This window comes from Syngnathus leptorhynchus, chromosome 2 (assembly GCF_054491065.1).
Source record: "Syngnathus leptorhynchus isolate UIUO chromosome 2, UIUO_Slep, whole genome shotgun sequence".
Taxonomy (NCBI): domain Eukaryota; kingdom Metazoa; phylum Chordata; class Actinopteri; order Syngnathiformes; family Syngnathidae; genus Syngnathus; species Syngnathus leptorhynchus.
In genome coordinates this window covers 2,768,632-2,788,006 of record NC_141196.1, presented here as the reverse complement: position 1 = coordinate 2,788,006, position 19,375 = coordinate 2,768,632, and the positions used below count along the sequence as shown (strand labels likewise).

Genomic DNA, 19,375 nt, shown 5'->3' with positions numbered 1-19,375 from the left:
TTGGATGGATGGGACGAGGGAGTGCACGCGTGTGCGTGCGTGCGTGCGTACGTGCGTGTGCTATTAAATCTGTCACAACATGTTTATTACCAAATCAACGCACACGCTTCTATCTCTCTGGAAACCACCATCCGTCTTTTCATCCGCTTCCTCCGTCTCCAACCGGCTCAGGCTAGTTGTGCACACACACACACACGTGCCGGTTAAAAAGACACTCTGCCACTAACGAGGGCGACATGGCGAGCGGTGGAAAGGGAGGACAGGATGAGCTCCTGGCGGTGTGGTTGTGTGTCTGTTGGAGGTGTGTGATCTCAGATCTTATTGGTCATGTCGGCTGCTGGCCGCAGATGAGGTCATTAGGCCCTTTAGCAAGGCAGATTTCATCCCTCCTGTCCACTCGGGCTAATAAATCTCCCGAGACGCGGGCATGATGTGGTCACTTTTGTATCTGAGCACTTTGTGTGTGTGTCTTTGAATGTGTGTATGTGTGTGCCAGTGATTGTGTGTCCGGGGAAATCCCTCTGTACGATTTGTCAGAATTTATGTAGTGAGGGCCTTGTCTGCTTGCATTTCGACGACGAGGCCTGGGGATTTTGTCTCGCCGTGGTCGGTTGTGTTTAACAACACTGAGAATTCTTGCATTGTTAGCGAGCGCCATTAAGCACTCAGCAGACGTCTCCGGAGAAGACCTATTAGCATAGATTATTTATGGCGAGCTGGCGCTTTTGCATTTTTTTCAGCTGTTGCTTCTTCATCATGTTTGTTTAGATTTCGAAAGCTTACTCGGGCTTGATAGCCACACAAGCGCCGGCGGTTCTTCTCGCCGCGGGCTCGTAAACATCCCCCCGCTCACACCGGCGGCCGTTGAAAAATAAATGTTTTCTCGTAAAAAAAACATCTTGTCAATAGAATGCCAAACCTACAGGTGATGCATTTAGCATTTATTATCCTCCCCCAAAAAATAAATCAACAAATACCTGACGATAATAATGCTCTGTTCAACTGTCAACTGTCAATCAAACAATTCTTTGAGCTGAAAATGGATGCTACTTCATTTAGCTTCTTTTTTTTATGCCTACATGAAATTTCTTGTTTGCTATAGCATATCAAGCATATCTTCTGTCGATTCTCAATATGGCAATCCCTCGTTTATCGCGGATAATTGGTTCCAAAAAACACCCTCGATAAGTGAAATCCGTGAAGTACGGTCACCAACAAGAAGTACTGGGCAGGCTGGCGAGTTAGCAGAAAGATGCTAATTTGCGATCGTGCTAACACGTGAAAACGGACTTCTAAAGGAATGTAAACGAACATTTGGAGCAATGCTACATTGCCCTAAAGGTTAGACACATGTTTCCTCAATTTAAAAGTTTTATTTTGACTTTTAAATGTTTTTTTAATTTGGAAAAAAAAATCCGCGATGTAGTGAAGCCGCGATAAACGAAACGCGAAGTAGCGAGTGATCACTGTAATCGTATGTTAAATTACAAATCGATTATTTGAAATCGTTCAGCTCCAAGGCAGGTGCACAACTCTAAATTTGGACTAACCTGTGTACTGTAAATTATGATTATTATTTTAAATCTGAGATATAATGGGTTTGATTCATTTTAGATTTGTACCTGGAGTACAATTGTAGTGCATGAGGGTGAACGCACTTCAACCTTTTGTTTTATTTTGTCACTAAAACCACAATAGCAAGAACGATTCTACATTTGCACCTTGCCTCCATGTCTTTGCATGTGACCTAAACTATCGATTGTGTTGGTTGCAGCCTCGGGAGGAACAAAACACAGATTAATGACCTCTCTTACTGTTGCTCGGCAGAGCAAAATAATTATCTAAGTGATGTGTCATGATGATGTGTGTAACTTTACTTTAAGATGGATAAAGTGCCGACAAGCGCTGCGGGAAAATCTTGATTGCAGTGTTGCGGTGTTCTCGAGAAGCAAAATAAACATTGTCTCTGCAGTACCATCGCTGACGATTCATGATGAAGACCAAAGTTGTTTTGATCGAGTCCAAAAAGAGTAAGTCTCGATAGTCCGGCTTCCTGGTGTGGTCTTTTACCACCGTGTTGGTTCTTCCCAGGTACGAGATGCTGATTCACTTGTGCAGGATTCAAACGAAAGCGGCTCATTGATTTTTAAAGTGCTATTTTTTTTTTTTCCCCCTTCCCGACTCCCATGATGATTTACATTATCTCCTCAATTAGCAAATGAGAGTAAAAAGTCCACGTTGCCACATGTCTCTTCCCTGAGTTTGCACTTTTGCAGCATTGGGTCAGTGTCAGCCGCGCTTTGCTTGATTGTGTTGCCTGATCGCTTTCGATGTGCAGTTTTGCATTTTCCCGTCGAGCGAACAGAGTGGGTTTTGCTTTCAATGAGATGCTCGTACATCACTGTCACACCGGCCGGCAGGCAGGCAGGCCTTTTTTTTTTTTTTTTAATCTCCTGGGAATAAACAGTGAGTTTTGTTTGTTAAACGGTATCCCCAACAGAAAGCAATGTGATGCCTCACAAAATGCCATTCAGCTTTTGCTAGAGTCCTGTTTTTATCCTTAATTGCCAACAAGTAAAATTTGTTTGCAAATTAAAAGCAAATTAAAGTAAGAACAAATTGATGATTCGCCCATTGAATATTTGTACGCATGCCTGAAGCCGCTATTTATCGTAGACAAAACTTTCCCACCCCTCCAGCGATCGATGAAATTCTGAAATAGCTATTAGGGAGACGATTAAAAAGAGAAAATAAAAACCCACATAACGTCCTATACATCGATCTGACAATCATCCACATAGCAGTGAAAGGAAATTTCATGCTTTCTTAAAATGAAACCCATTCACAGCAATTACAATGAAACCAGCAGGGGCCCCAAAATTGAACCCTGTGGAACACCATATGACAATAGGGCAGAATGGGACTCAGAAACACAAAAACATCCTGACAGGAATATTTTCCGCCATTACTGGAGTTAAACTTGTGAAAAGTCAGAAAGTTGTGAGCAAAGTTAGAACGAGGCCCCCCCCCCCTTTGCCATGAGGAAAGTAGCACAGATGTGTTCTCTAACAAGCAAGCGGGCTCATACAGTCATCCAGCAATGCTGTCTCTCCTGGCAGCTGACTGGACGTCTTCACTCTCGAGGGCGCTTGTTATGCTCAGGTATTTATAGGAGCGAGCGGGGAGGCCATCGCTTGTCGAGATCGGGTGGGTGCCTTATTAGAGCTGTAAAAGGCGGCCAAGCGCAATTCAACTAGAAAGTGAATGTGGCAATGTTGAAGAAGGAATGAATGTCATCAAAAAAAAGTTGCCAATTTGTTAGGTGATTTATTTATTCATTTTTTTTAATATCAAATTTGAAAGTATATAACCAGTGATGCCACAGGTACCTTGAAAAAGTAATTTTATAGATTACATGCTTTAATTTTTTTTTTATTATTTGACTAATTATTGGAAGGAACTAGTTACTTTAATTGTTACCTTTAAACTTGATTTGATTTATAACCAGTGATGCCACAGGTGCCTTGAAAAAGTAATTTTATAGATTACATGCTTTAATTCTTTTTTAAATTATTTGACTAATTATTGGAAGTAACTAATTACTTTTATTGTTACCTTTATACTTGATTTATTGAAATTCCAAATTCACCATCTTGAAAACACAAATGTCTGCATTAGATTACTGACTTTAAGATGTCCACATTTTGGCGTAACATGGATGGATATTACCATCATCTTCTGGATATTACACGAATGATGAGCTGCGATATTGTTAGCGTACTTTAGCGAATCTCCTACAAATCCTTTGACTGCATGATTAAGAAAAATCAATTTAGCTCATTGCAACCATTCAAGTGCTGCTTCATAATAACAATATTGTTTTGTGTGTGTGGGGGGCCGCAAGCATAAAGCAGCCTCACGTTTACGATTTGGATGGCAGGACATTTCCAATTACGCTTCAGTCATGATTGATTCAATCTACCCTTTAGCCCGTGACGCATCGTTTAAATTCAGCGTCTAAGCAAACCGTTCCCTCGCTCTCTCTCGTTTGACTTCTTATCTGCTTCTCCAAAGCCCCAGAGTAGCAGCTGCCACTTATTAATTTGCAAAAAACTAAATTCAAAGTTATCATTATCTCAGTTGGCAGAGGGCTAAATATTAATACGTTATAAAGAGGCCTAGCCTCATTTGGATCCATATATATGCAGCTGTTAATGTCCAGGGAGGAATACGTGGTAGGTTTTTAAAAGGGGGCGAGGAAATAATTTATGGCAGAATAGGAGAGAGGGAGAAGAGGGATGCTAGGAAATTGTAGCGTGTGATTCGAAAACGAGCGCGGGCTCGGATAAACATCTGCTCGGGAACTCGACCCGATCGATAGGGAAGCGGTGCCAAGATGGCAGATGTTGACCTGAGGGGGGGGGGGGGGGTCTTAACCTCCGGTGTGGCGTGCTGCTAAAAAAACATAAGCGGGGCAGAGTGATGGGGAGAAAAAAAAATAGCTAGCATGTGCAGAAAAATATTGAAAATATTATTTTACTGACAAATAAATAAATAAGCAATATTGAATGACATCCTCGGCCAGGGTCCTCGACTTCCTGTCGTCAGCCAAATAAACACGACCTTCTCGTGACTCCTGAAAGGTGAGTAAATTAGGAAACAGCCTGAAACGCGTTCCTCGTGCTCCCGGCGCGAATGTTTACAGCGACACCAATTAGCCCGGCAGCGCTCGTTCGCTAAGTTAATTGACGGCTGGAGAGCGGTAGTGCCGCCTTCTCCGAGGTCGCTGTTTGTCAGAGAAGAGCTTTGACGTGAACGGGGGAAAGAAGAACAAATGATTGCGCCACTATTGATCGACTGACTTAATGAGACAGCCAGCAGAGAATAGAGCGGTCGACGTTGAAAAGGAAGCAGGAACAGACACGAGGAATGTTTTTTTGCTAAGACTGTCAACGGTTATCTGTCGACTGTTTTACCGTTTTGCTTTTCACAACACGAGGGCAGGTCTGATTTTTGGATTTGCGTACGTACCGTGTATAATCCTACAACATACCAGCCAGCACTCGACGATAAGCAGTACAGAAGATGGCATCTATAGCATTTAGCATGTTAGCATTAAGCTAGCCGACTTGATGAAAGGGCAAAATGTTATTGTATTTTGGCAAACTAGCAACGTTAATGAGGATCAAAAGAGGGCATCTATAGCATTTAGCATGTTAGCATTGAGCTAGCCGACTTGATTAAAGGGCAAAATTATACTATATTTGAGCAAACTAGCAACGTTCATGAGAAGTAGTATAGAAAATGGAAGGCCAGATGTTAAATCACCCACCTTCATTATTTAGCATTCCAACTCTCCCGTTCAAATCCCCGCAACAAAAATGTACCGATTCCGATGTGATATTTCACACCTGCCTTGTTATTTCCAGCGAGACAACCAAAAAAACCATCTTTTAGTGTAATTGATGACTTTTGCACAGCACGCGGGATGTTCTTCACCGTGAGACTTCTTTATCTCGTTTCCCCCGGGCTCTCTTTCTGTCTTCCCACTCAGCGCGGTGATGCATTTTGTCTGCGGGCAGCAGGCAGCGCTGCCCTCTGAGTCCTTCCGCTCCATATCAGTCACAGACGTCCGCCGAGGCAAATGCAAACGCGCCGTGTGCACAGTCGAGGGTCGGCATGACTTATTATTATCGAGGTTGTTTTTTCCCCTGTGCCTTCCAATGCAGGCAAGTCATGTTTGGAAATATGTTTAACACAACCAAGCCCAAGAGCCTTACACAATATGGATGAATATCTTCAATTTTTACTTTCTATATCCTGAAGGTGCCAGTTGTGGGAAGTCAAGGTCAGCAAAACTTTATCTGGGCCGATCCTCCGTCGCATTTAAACAGACTGAAAGCGGCAGCTTCGATTGGCCGTGATTGAAGTTGGCTGCGACCACTCCCACAGCGGCGCAGCCCACCCTCTGGGAAAATTACCATCGGGTCTAACATTGGGTTTGGTGAATATGATGTATTTACTTTAACTAGATTTGTCATGTTATTAGATAAATATTGATTCTGAACTGCTCCAGAAGATGTACACGGTAGAATTGCGTGGTGTTTTTTTTTTATTATTGTATTGATGGTTTTCTATAATTTTGTGAGAGTGATAGTGAAGCTGGGAAATTCCGCTCTGAGGGAACAGGTACCAAATCCACAGCCCGCTGTCCCAATACTTTTGGTGTCCATTCATTGAGGCAAATGCGATAAACAGTCATTTCACAATCCTTTGTAAAAATATTCACGAATTACGGGCCTTTAACTTTAATTAGCCACGACTATATTCAGCGTGTGTGTTCCTCTGTGTTCTCACCGACTGCCAAGCGCTCAAAAGGAATGCGTAACGAACAAGGTGGCTTTTTCCAAGTAACAAGCTGTCTCATTTATTCCGGCTTCGTGTGCACACACGCTGCCGACGCTGAAAACGCACAGGCTAATTGCCCTCAAACAGAACAGCGCCCGGCATTCTCTCGTAACGTCTTTAAGGGAGCGTAACGAGCTCTGATCTTTGCTACCGTTCTTACGCCGCCATTAGCATTTATCCATAATCACACATTCACATGCAGATACGGTAGATAGAAAAGTGGGCTCATTTAGATCATCAAGCTTTATTGTGTGGTGCGGCTCAGCACCAGTCATTTAGAAAAAACAAGAGGAACGATTGAAGGAAGCCATTCCTTGGGATTCTCGTCAATCGAAACTGTTACTAATTGTTCCCAAGGGTGGTGCTCTGGCTTGGCTCGATTTTAGCCTCTGTGTAACCAAGTGGAAAGCCGCCAGCTCTTTTGCTAACCTTCATTACTTTTCTCAATGGAGACAAAAAAAAAAAAAAAAAACCACACTGAAACATTGTTGAGTAAAAAAGAACATCCATTAAATTGTTTGGAAAAATGCAAAGCGTCGCCAGAGGGAAAAGTTCCAACCTTGTCAATCAGAGCACGACTCGCTTTTTGTTTCTCGGCACGTGCGTCTGACAGGTAAACGTTTGACGGGGTCGCTGAGCGGAACTGAAAAGGAGTCATGTGACTAAGACTATTATGAAAAGCGCAAATTGCAAACGTGATGGACATATGGAAATGCAGAAACTTCCCTCAAGGGACGAGCGGGCCTAACACAAAAGCGACAGCTCGTTCGAGTCGACGGCTTCAACCGCAAAACGAGACGTTACAAATGATGACGATGATGAGATGGAAGTCAGGAGAAAATATTAACTGACGGCAAAGGGCGACCTGTCTGACTTTTTGTAATCAGCGGCGGAAGAAGGAGGCGAGTCAGAGGAGAGTGTCGTAGCATTTTTCATGCTAGCGCTCTGACAATCAGTGAGTCATCGGCACAGCCTCAAGTGGTGGGGGAGTAGCTGGCTGCTAGACAATTCTCTACTTGTAAGATTCTCAATTGAAAAATAAAAATACACGTCCCAAAATGCACTTTGAGTTTTCTGCAGGGAAGTGGCCTCCGATGTGCCAATCTGTTTCTGTCGCCGTGACGAGACAACGTTGTCCACCATGTCCACGGCGAGAACAAATATGCTAGCGTGATACGTCTAAAAACATCATCAATCTTCTATTTTCATGATGTGACAGATAGACCATATGAGAAAAATATTTCAATCGCCTTACCCTTCCCACACACTCCAAACACATTTCGACTTACTAGAACACACTCTTGAAAGTATTCCTTTGGGGCCTGTCCTTACTCTCTGCTCGCAGTTCCTGAAATAAGAGGCTAAGCGTATTCGCTTCAAGCTATTTATTTTCCTCTCCCAGTTGAAGTTTAACGTAAATCTGACGCCCAAGAGCAAAGCAAATTCAACGCATACTTAAGCACCAAATTGTTCAACCAGCCTATCCAATTTGTATGAATGGACGTCCCTTAGCATCCCTTAGCGTCCCTTAGCGTTAGACCGTGGAAATTAGCATAGATGCTACCGTAATTATAAGCCTTTAAACTGAATCAATGCTAATATACAAAGTATCGGTACCGCATGGATCCTAAACGCTAGACTCGACCCTTTACATTTATTTCTATGGTGTCAGTTATTTTCAAATAACGATTGCGTACAGTAACGGAGATTTTCCGTTTAAAGTGATATCGTGCTTTGAGGTTTTCAAACAACCAGCTCGCTTTTTATTGTTGTGACATAACATAAAATATACTAAGTGAGGATAGCTTGAAGTAAACTACCTACAATTTTCCAATTTTAATTGGCAGTGCGAGGCCAGTAGAAAGAAAACCAAAACGATGGTAAATACGTTTGAGCTGATTAGCTTATTTAACGAATCAAGCTAGCAGAAGTTGTCTGGACGAAAGGAATTAAAAACAGGCGGGGACTAAGAATATGCTGATGATTACTATTTCGTACATTGCATTAAAATTAAAAAATAAAAGGTTTTAACCTAAAAGTATCGCTATTGGTATCAACGATACTGGCGCTAGTATTTACTTGGTATCGCAAAATGTCAGGTATCGCACGGCTCAACTGCACCCGACAATTGGCAGAAGGGCAATCTATTTGGTTTGGAAGCCTTCACTTGCCAGTACCCACGCTGTCTGCCAGCAACCACTGCGGATTCACTGGGAGCCTTCGGGACCAGATGTCATTCCCAATATAGCGTGAGCAGCCCTCAGGCTCAGCTCAGGCTATTTTCCCCAAATGTCATTCACCAGCCAACAGGGAAGAAACTGGCGTCCTCGCTGAAATCATTTTCAATTATTGACGAAACAAAATGCTCTCTGCGTGTTTTGCGATGAAAGATGGAAGAAGAAGCGACGGATCATGACTGGATCTTGACCAGCGCTAAGCTCACTTTCAGCTCTTTGGGACTTCGTAATGACTTCACAACCGGCTCTTGTTTGAACGTTTTTTACGTTCTTGCAAAGCGCAGCACATCGCGGCGCCTAATAAGCACATAATGCCTCATTGACTTTTCGCTAATCTGCTCATACACACTTTGGTGCCCCAGGCCGAGCAATTTGTTCATTTAGTCCAGGATTAAACGTTGCAAATGTCTAAGCAGCTCGTATTCTCTGCTGGCCTTGGCTTCTCCTGTGTCAATTAGAATGTCTTGCTGTGTATTTTATTCAGAACCAGGTAAGTGAGCAGAAATTGACTCATTCACTCCCATTGACGACTATAGACGTCCAAAGATCAATTCCAACCCGACTGGCAGTGAATGGGATTAGAAACTCGATTTACAAAACAACAAATTTGTGTATCTCCCCACTTAATGTCTTATCTCACATGCCGCCACAGCTGGCTGGCGAGAAAAATACAGCCGCCGCCGCCGCGCGTGCGTAGCCGCCGCTCGTGCCCGTCATTAGAAATTCCGAAACGACTGCTTAATCTATAGCGGCGCATTGGGATGCAAAGCGCCTATTTGACGTGACAGCCGTGCCGTTTGACACAAGCTTAGCGGCAACAATACGGAGATTTATTTCCTCGAGTCGAGCCGGAGGTCCGTCCCGCCGTCTCCCGAGCCGAAGTGCGTTTGGAGAGCCGGGCGCACGTGTGCGATAAACGTGTAAGGCCTTCATTGAGATGCATGATCCTTACAGGCTAATAAAACTTGGGCGAGACAGCGGTGGCTTTCTCGGGAGGCGATCTGCCGTCTCCCCGCTGGTTTGCCTTAATTGAGTTTGTCTATAAGAAAACAGATGAGAGGTCGGCGGCGGCGGCATTTCCTATCTGTGCCGGCGCGCATCCCCTCGCCGGGTAGACAATCAAGTATCCGCTGGAGAATGGCTGCTGCGGCTCAATTAGCACAGCAGACTGAAAAGTAGTTTCTACCATTTGTCTTTCCAAAGGTGGCTGAAAGAATAGAAAAAAAAAAACTTTCTATCTGAGGTTCTTGGTGCAACAATAAGGTCTGTTTTTAAATGTGCCTGTGATGACTGGTGGAGAATATTTTGGGCTTTTTATGTAAACCAAGTCCCCTCTGGCCTTTTGTTTGTCTTTGTCATGCTTGCATATATTCAAACACATTTGACATGCTGAATAAATGAGATGTCTCAAATCTGTTCGTTTCTTGCCGCCTCAGTAAACAGTCAAGCGAACGTGAACAAAAGGTCAGAGAAAAGTCAGGACAACTCTGCCTGCATAAAATCCCACCATATCCTCGGCCGTTCGGTTTTTTTTTGGGGGGGGGGGGGGATTCTTCGCCAAATCCAAGTAAAGAACCAGCTATGGCAGCAGAGGAAACGCTGAGCTTGTTTACTTACCTTCGGCGCTTTCTGGTCTCTCGGTCAACCTATCTTTTTCTACGCTCACACTTTAATGCGTGCCTACATTTGCCCGCAGGCTGCTGTGTGCTGGATTTGAAGCGCCGATGCAGGCCACATAATTTGCTGAGAGTTTTTGTTTTTTTCCTCCTTTTTCGGATGATTAGATATTGGGCCTGCTCCTGTGTGGACAAAACAAATGTGTCTCCAAAATGAGTCCCCAAAAAGGACGGAGAGGATGGCCTGGGCATCTTCATGAGCTAGCTCAGTAAAATGGCCTCAATGGTAGCTGAAGGAGGAGATTAGCGAGATTGCTGCCGTTAGTTATCATTTCTCCGCTAGCCGTTAAAGTATTGTGCACTTATTGCCGTCGAGGAAGACTAGCAACTGCCACTGAATGAGATATATGAGCTTATTGGAGACTAACCACTAATGGAAGCCACGTAAGGAGATTTGGGGGCAGGAGAGAAGGAGTATTTGTAAGTATTGAGAAGATAAGAGACAAACTGTTTTATCGTCAACACATTATGGTTCACTTGAGCAGTTCAGTTGCCCCCGTGGCAGCAAAGAGCAAGATGTGGAAAATCCTCAAATGGCTATTTCACATTTTCCCCAAATCTTGATTGGCACTTCTCGCTAGGCGAGGAGGAGGATTAAAAAACGGTTGACAGATTCAGTGCACGCAAAGTTCAACGCTTCGGCAAATATGCCTCTTTTTTTTTCGGAAAAGCCAAGATAAGAAGTTTGATAGGGATCTGATGATACGTAAAAGATTCTCTGATCACAAACGTGCTGTTAAATGAGGTATGCGTAGTTGTTATAATCACACAGAAGGCTGTCCAGCTTTAACAAAATAGCAACGCTAGCGATATTAAGCTAGCGTTAACAAGCCAACGGTAGCATCATACACAAAGTGATGGATTTGGTTGGGCCTTTTTTCACTTAAAAACTTTGCTAGCAATATTAAGCTAGCGTTAACAAGCCAACGGTAGCATCATATTCCCAAGTCCCCAAGATTTTATGTTTGGTTTGTGTGTATTAAAGTAGCAGTTTATGGGTATTGAAACTTCTATGCTCATTTCCATTAGCATGGTAAGGTGTTTTGCATTTTATGTTAGCATGAAGCTAGCTGCTTTTCACGAAACAAAGTGATGGATTTGGTTGGGCCTTTTTTCACTTAAATATACAATATTTTGTTCTTTTTGTTTTTGGTGTGTCACTTTTTACAGTACAGTCCAATATCGGATGAGTTCAAATATAATATTTAAAGCAATAAAATGTGTTTTACCTAAGCTAAGACAGAACTTGACAACAGGGCAGTTTGATGACATCACAGCAGCGTTAACGTCGATTATAAATATCTCTGCCAGAATTGACACAACCACAGCAGCAACAATAGTATTCAGGTTGGCGCTGGATAACATCACAGCAGGTGGTGACATCACATGCCTGTGAGTGATGTCACCACACGCTTGTCCTTTACTGTGCTCAAAATAGCTCACCTCCTTCCTTATGGAATCTTGTCCTTTCTGCACCCGAATCCCTTTTGCCTTCATCCCCTGCTTGTCTCACATCCCCCCCCTCCCATTGCTTTCCAGTCTTTTAACAGGGAAGGGTGGGGGGGGTTCAATGCGGCCACTTCCCGAGCTCTTTGCTAGATTAATTTGCGATGGCTCTGGCCTGTGCCCGCTTCACTGTATGCAGTGAAAGTCACTTGGGGATTAACGGCAGGCAGGAAGCTCCCACCCAATTGCTGCCTCGGCAAAAAACCCACCACACAACCCCCCCACCCTCCTCCTCCTCCTCCTCCCTTTGCCACCCAAACCCAGCCTCTATCTTCTTTGCTTTCTTCCAACCACTCTCTCTCTTTTCTTTTCTCTATCCCATCAATTCCCTCTCTAGTTAATTATTGTAATGGGCTGGCCGTCCTTGTGGGGGGGGGGGGTCCAAAGGAGCTGCAGCGCCGGTCATGTAGAGTATGCTCTCAACGCTCTGGACAGATGGGTTCAACGACAAAGGAACGCTTTGAATATAATTGGGCAGGCGGTTGCTCGGCGCCGCCATGTTGGACAACAAGTTATGTTGGCGGGTTTTGCGGTCCCTAAATATTGCGACATCCCGTCAACTTTACCTTCAGCAAAATGTTCAATCAAACCGGTTCAATTCGTATTACGGACTAGCTTAATGCTAACGTATAGAGTGAAATGCCATCGATGGGCTAACGGTAATTAGCGTAGATGTCGCGTTGAAATCTAAACTTTCAAGCAAATGCAACAAATAAAATCGCCACTGTAGTAAAGAAACTGCATTTGGACGTCGGCCATTTTGTTCCTCAGTCAAGATAATTCCAGCGCTCGTGCTTTTTGAATGTCTCTCAACCAAGTTAACCATAAAATAGTGCGAATAAATGAATGGTAATGTGGCAGAGCTCTTTGGAAATCCTCCCCCCAATCTTATTCCATCTGACGGCCATGCTGAGGGGCAAACAAGAGCACTTGAGCCCGAGGTCGGCCGCAATGTGACGTTCATAACGAGGATTGCTGGGACCGGCGAGGAAAGTTGACAGCTGCTTGTTAGAGCGTAAGAGGGGCTCTGAAGTGTGAATCGAGGGAGACGAAATGAAGAGGCCGACATCTGTTGTGGTTCTAATGTCGCACTATGGAAGTAGAAAGATAGCACGCAAACATGCTGTTTCTTTTGCAAACAAAATATAGCGACAGTTTTGAAGGTGAAAATCACAATGACATCATCGATAGTAAATTCAGTATAACGCATCACGCTCACAAGAGATGCTGATTATTAAATGGATTCATATGTAAGGATCAATAAAAGCTTGTTTTGGAATCAGAGGATGTAAAAATGACTGCTGTAAATCGAATCGGTCCATTCTTGATATCATTTAGGTCAGCCAGCACGACTGATCCTGAAGCTGCTGGGCAGATTAATTTGACATGGCAACACACAAAAGCTGAAATCTGATTGGACAAAAAAAATATAGTAGTGCAACCAACACAAACGCTGTTAAATGAATAATGTGGGGAAATAAATGAATATATTTTCGTATAACAAATATTAATTTGAGGTAATTATTCATAATATACCCAAGGAGTGTCTATTTTTTTTTTCTACTTGGGTACAGTTAGCCTTCTCGCTCTCCGAATGGTTGCATAAACGTGCGCAACACAAAAGGCGATGTGTCCCCTCGATCCCGCGGGCCGTTTTGTGGTTGTTTGTGTGAAAATGGAAGAAGCCAAACTTCCTGACATGAGACAAAGACACACACATACTCACACGTATTGTATGTCAACGCCATTAGATGGCCAAAGTCGTCTCTTTCCTCTTAACCCCCCCCCCCCTCATGTTTTTTTTTTTCTCTATTATCACTCCACCAACACTTCCTCAACCCGTTTTCTCACCATTTTCCCAACCTCTTCTTACCTTTTCACTCACGGCCTGTTTCACAGTGCATCAAAGCCTCATATCTGATACCGCTCCCTGAGCTCCCAGTGTAATAGAACCACAAAAAAAAAAAATTGTCTTAGGAGACTTCAACTGACTGATTCATCTGACATTTTTTACAGGATGGGAATTCCTGAATGGAGGTTTGGACTCCTCTCTGCAATGTCTGTCTTTGAAATGGAGGACAAATGAAGACTTTAGCACAGACCGGCGAGTTGTCCACCTGAGAATTCTCTCACCATCTGTTTGTGAGTCAAAATGTGACCTTCCCCCCCTCTGCTCCCCAGAGATATCGTCCAATAAAATTTACCGATCTCGAGACCGGTAACAGTATTCCACCTGTGCTTCAAACAATGAGGTTTTAATCATAACATGTTTCTTCTTTGGCACGGCGGGAACTCATCACCTCATCCGTCCTCCGTTCCCGCCTTCTTCAACCCCCTGCTGGACTCGGCGCGCAGTTCCAACAGTGCCTTGCTGTGTGGCCTTTTTAATAATGTAGAGCGGGAGATCGTCTGAGGGAGGAAACGCTTTCCTGGCGCTGTAGGAGCCCCCTCTGTGACATTTACTGAGACTCTCGGTGTGTGCGTACGTGCATGTGTGTGTTAGTGATAGCCCACTAATAATGCCCAGCACACTCACATGAGACCTTTAGCATCCCACAAAATGGGTTTAAAAAAACAACAACAACATGACAGTCCCACCGCGATATTGCGTTTTTTTTTTTTTTTTTGCGCCGTCCGTTTATCTGGGTTTTTGTAATATCTCAAAGTGCCAAAGATAGCGAGCTCTACCGGATGTGAAGCCCAATAGGGCCCAATGGAGAACACATCTCAACCCCCCCCCCCCTCCCCTCATCCACTCATCATTAGCACCCCATCACTTAGTTGCAACAGAAAGTGGTGTGTGAAATATTTGGCTGTCGCCAAACATCAGCGCTGGTGAGAACCAATATGACTCGATGTCATGGGGCTGAAAGAAGGTCACATCTCAAGCCCAGGCGCGCTGACACGCCGGAAGGCCGCGTTGGTGAATCATCTACCGCTCTATGTGGAGAGCTGTCACACTTTAACTAGTGGTGATTTGTTTTGAGACCATGAAGTGAGGAATTTGTAAAATTCTTTTTGTCAAATATTCATTTTTATAATTGAACAGTTTGCCTTATTATATATATATATATATATATATATATATATATATATATATATATATATATATATATATATATATAAAGTTAAAGTTAAATATAAAGCTTTATATATAAAGCTAAAGTTTGAAAGAAGGCGCAGAAGGCTGGTGAAACACTGCCCCCTTGTGGTTACTGTAGATTATTGCAAGCCACTCTCAAGTTGAGTAAAGTACACGAGTACAGTGCAAGTCTCTGTTTATCACATGGGGTACATTGATTGGCTCGCACCGTTCCCCAAATAAGAGGCAAAGCGTGCTTGCTTCGTTATTTATTTGTCACTTCTAGTTGGAGTTGAGTGTAAATGTAACACGTAAAACAAGAGTCAAACATTTATTTGGAGGCCAAACTGTTCAATCAAACTATATTTAGTCAAATCCATTAGTTTAATGCTATCATATAATCCGAGGCGCCGTCTTTATGTCAACGGCTGGAGTTCTTCTGTCTGTCGTAGCAACAGTTCTCTGGCGAGATCCGGCCGGCCGATCTTGGCCAAGCATTGTGCCAACTGGGGGACCTTGGACTGAAGCTGGGAAGCGGGTAGCTCCCTCTTCCACATGGTCAAGATGCCAAAGGCCTGCGCAGGCAGACTGTCCCCGGCCCGAAGCTTCACCAGCTGGCCGGCGCTTCGGCGAAGACGTAGAGAAATCGCCAAGGGGGCGAGCTCATCTTCCGAAAGCTCTCCTGATAGCCAGAGGAGCAGCGAGTCTGGGAGGGAGTCTGTTAGCCAAAATATGTCAAAGTTAGGGTTCGGCCATGCGTCAACGGTGGAGAGTCGATTACCGTTTCGCTCGCGGAGAGTTATCTTGGGCGTGGTGGGTCGTCTGATGGTTCTAACTCGCTACATGAAACAGAAAGACTGGCTCAACCAAAAGCGCAACCAAGTGCTCTTGAATTCATCTGAAGTTTGTGATACCTTCGGTAAAGTCAGAGGCAGCGTACAAACGGGCTTTCCGAGATATTTGACTTGCGTCTGGACCGGCATGTCCTCTGGTCGCTCCACCTGACCTCTGGTGACCTTGTAGAAGACGACAGCGCCCTTGTAGTGAGGGGAGCTGTAGTTACCAAAGGGGTCCACTTCGGTCAGATGCAGCAGCAGCTCATTCTTGCGCTGGCAGTGGAAAGTGATCCGCCGGTCTAGAACGTCGTTCACCTGAGCTCCTGCTCCGACGTATTATAACGTTTATGGTTATTCTTCACACAAAGACAGTATTGCTCCAACTGTAGACGATTGTTCATCTGTCTTACCCGCACAGGAGATATTTCCACAAAGATGGAGGAGAAGCTGGTCCCCCTCCTCCATGCAGATCTCCGGCGAAGTCTCCACGGGACCACCGTTGGTCTTCGCCTGCAGTCGAGACAGTTCCCAACTGAGCTCCCGACTGGGCAGAGCGGCCACCAGGACGGTGCGGGGATCGTCCCGATGCCGCCAGAGGACAACGGTGACCTGGTGGCGGCGGGCTGACTCCACCAGATCCTCTGCCAGGGAAACGAGATGGCAAGGTTGCAGTGGAGAGAGAAGCCGAACAACGAGAAGTCTGGAGGAGGAGGGACAAAAAAAAATCGAACTATTTCACTTTCAGGTTTGGACTGTATAGAACTGATAAGCACTATTTCTGTCCCAGCTTCAGTCTTCTTGATGTCCTGACCATATTGAAGTACCGGGAAGCACCTGAGATATGACAACCTACTTTCAATCTACTTTTCTTTGGTGGCGCTCTTTGACATTGAAGTTGTTGAAACACATGCAAAAACTGAAGCGACAGTTTTAAGAGAGAGACAACAAACCTGTCAAAGCTCTCTGTTAGTTCAAATGACACCAGCCCGTTCTGATGGTTCCGGATCAGGACTTCTTCTGGAACACTCCACTGTTGGTCCCTGGAGCCCAGTACACTCAGAGGCTCAGCAGGGTTCTCTTGAGAAGACTGTGTACAGGAACCTAAAATCCTGACACAAATGAGATATTGTTGAAACTGATCCATGCTGTTTGTAGCAGACTCAACTTTATTTATAGGATATTTTTATAAACAACCGCAGCTGCATTCAAAAAACGGTCTAACATGCTTTCTTATGGTAGAACCCAGGGGCAGCAAATACAATGAAAACAACAGGGGCCCCACGGTTGAACCCTGTGGAACACCATAGAACAGTGTAGCATAGTGGGACTTAGAAGAATGAAACAAAAGTCCGGTCTACCAAAAGGTTCTAAATAACTCGACAAGGTTGCCACTAATGCCCACTTCTTGAGACGTAATTCAACTATGTTGGAGACATTTACCTCCTCCGTTGGTAAGAAGTCCAATCCCACACTGGGGGAACGGCGGCAAGTCGAGGAAGGCAGAGTTCCTTTTCCTCCGCTTGTCCCCTTATGTCCTTCCTCTTGTCAGGATTTGGTGGACAAGGAAGGGTGACCGTGAGAGGTCTTCGTAGGGTCTGGGAGGACGGATGTGCGAGGTAGAGTAATGGACTGGTGGACACCACCCGGCGGTAGGCTTCGCTTTTTGACTTGACGGCAGCCAGGAGAACTGTGTCGAGCGGCTGAATCTGAAGTTTGGGACAGATCGAAGTTCAAGTCATGTGTTACTACTGTTTGATTTTGAAACGAGTCTCTCTTACCGTGTACTGGACCAGTACAGGGCCAGTGAAGGACCCCGGCAGGTAATTGAGGCAGATACGAGGGTCTACGGGAAGTTTGTACGACAAGCCTCGTCTCGGAACTGTAAAATGTTCCTGTTTGAGACAGGAAACCACAGCGAACAAGCCAAGGGAGTACACCTTAACCTCTGCAAAGGAACCCTGCAGACAAAGGGCATCAAGAAATAGAATGACATCACATTTTTGTTAATATCTTACAATTTGTTTGGGCAACAAAGAAGAAACGACACTTGCCATCCTACATTTATTGACATGTTTGAAGAGAAATGAATTAGGTGCTTTACCCTCTTCCCACCGTACGTGCCCTCTGTCGTCGAAGGTACGAGGTAGCTGACCCGGCCCTCGCCATCCACCACCTTGACGTTGATGGTTCTGTAGCTGCCACGGTAACGTGCACGGAAAGACAACGCCAAAGTCAGAGGGAAGCGAAGGTCGCCGTCGCTTTCGGCTCTGAGTCTGATGACCCGGCTCACCAGCTCCTCGGCACCGGTCACCATCGTGCAACTCAAGGCGTCGGCCACCTCGCAGCGCACGACTTTGGCCCCGCCCAAAGGTGCTCTGACGAAGCAGGCGCCCGGTATGTCCGATTGGCTGATCCATTCTTTGTTTGTCTTCTCCGAAACGGTGTCGAAGAGGTCTTCACCATCCCTCTCTTGATCTTTGACCTTCAGCTCTGCTTCATCGTGACAGCTTATGTTAGCAGAAGCTAATGTTTGGTCACCGTTTGACAGCTGCTCTCGATCATCTACAGGCTCCTCTTCGCGCTCTGACCGAGCCTCGGTGGCCATCGGTTCATCGGCGACGGTTTTGAGGTGTTGAGTTGTGAGGTCCGCAGATGCTTCTGTGTTCGAGTGGATTATTTCAGCATCCATCTTGTTGCATATTGTGCTCAGTTGATCCTGAATCTGCTCTAAGTCTTCCAGAAGACTTAGTAAAACACCACCTAAGTCTGGAAAAAGGAGAAATTTGGTCATTTTAGATAGGTAGTAGAAGTCAAGGCCACATCTGAGGAACTAATTTATGAAAGATTGATTTCACACATGGTGTACAAACCGTCCCTCAAGAAACATACCTGGCGGGTTTCTGTTGAGAATGCAGACACACTGTCGAAGAGCATCCCTCCATGCAGTCATTCTGTTTGCATGGAAAACATTGAGCTGCCTGAGGATTCCCAAAGCTGTTTGTCTCCTCTCGTTCTCCTCATTGTCCTCTCCACTCTGTTTGTTATCCATGAAGATCTGAAAGATGCAGAGGTCAGAAACTTCCAAGAACCCTTTTGAAGTCCAACCTGCAAGCAACAAAAAATATTTCTCAAAAATTGTCAAGGATTTTTTTTTGTTCTTTACAAACTCGTTGCATTCCCTTTCTTTAGGGAATGTGGTCTTTGGCTCTTTAGGGTTCTTGTGTACAGCCATAGTACTCCACAGGATATTTGAAAGGCTGCCAGTTGTAAAACATGTTGTCAAGGCGACCCCTGGAGGCGTGACGAGGAGGCACAAAAGACATGCCACGGCCAGATTCACAAGCAGACTTCGCCGGCCAGTCTCTTTTCTTCTGCTCTTCTGTCACTTGTTTTACGTGCCTTCGTCCTATCAATGGTCTCAGCATTCGTTATTTTATTTAGATAGTCGGCTGGGAAAGGCTCCAGCGACCCTCGCGAGGATAGGTGCTTCAGATCATGTCTGGATGGATCGATTCTCAATTTGGGGGGGGGGGGGTGCAGATATTTGTCTTCTCAAAAACATGGGATGAATTTAGATCCATCTATATGCCGTTTATTAAAAATTGAACTTGTGAAGCAAGTTGAATTATT

General features: G+C 44.7%; 1 protein-coding gene and 1 long non-coding RNA gene across 2 annotated transcripts in view; one reads left to right on the top strand and one right to left on the bottom strand.

Moving 5' to 3' along the window:
- The window catches only part of LOC147060096 (uncharacterized), a 45,487-nt gene extending 27,415 nt beyond the window's left edge, over positions 1 to 18,072 (top strand). Inside the window, exons 3-4 of the long non-coding RNA XR_015069164.1 lie at positions 13,844 to 13,931; positions 16,164 to 18,072. This is a non-coding gene — a long non-coding RNA (uncharacterized LOC147060096). The remainder of the gene's footprint in view (positions 1 to 13,843; positions 13,932 to 16,163) is intronic.
- On the bottom strand, positions 15,177 to 19,174 carry dthd1 (death domain containing 1). The gene is made up of 9 exons (XM_085939096.1): positions 18,635 to 19,174; positions 17,847 to 18,511; positions 17,524 to 17,703; positions 17,186 to 17,451; positions 16,696 to 16,854; positions 16,156 to 16,445; positions 15,824 to 16,068; positions 15,691 to 15,748; positions 15,177 to 15,627 (listed from the first exon to the last, which is right to left on the bottom strand). The coding sequence occupies exons 1-9, from the start codon at positions 18,975 to 18,977 to the stop codon at positions 15,326 to 15,328; spliced, it is 2,508 nt and encodes an 835-aa protein (XP_085795222.1). The 5' UTR covers positions 18,978 to 19,174; the 3' UTR covers positions 15,177 to 15,325.
- Positions 19,175 to 19,375: the final 201 nt, after the last annotated feature.

What these genes read in the sequence shown, in the direction of transcription:
- dthd1 (XM_085939096.1), bottom strand. Translation starts at nt 18,977, where the DNA reads ATGGCTGTACACAAGAACCCTAAAGAGCCAAAGACCACATTCCCTAAA. An exon ending in CTGTACTGGTCCAGTACACG is followed by an intron (nt 17,452 to 17,523) that starts GTAAGAGAGACT and finishes CCCAAACTTCAG; the next exon opens with ATTCAGCCGCTCGACACAGT. An exon ending in ACTTCTTACCAACGGAGGAG is followed by an intron (nt 16,855 to 17,185) that starts GTAAATGTCTCC and finishes CATTTGTGTCAG; the next exon opens with GATTTTAGGTTCCTGTACAC.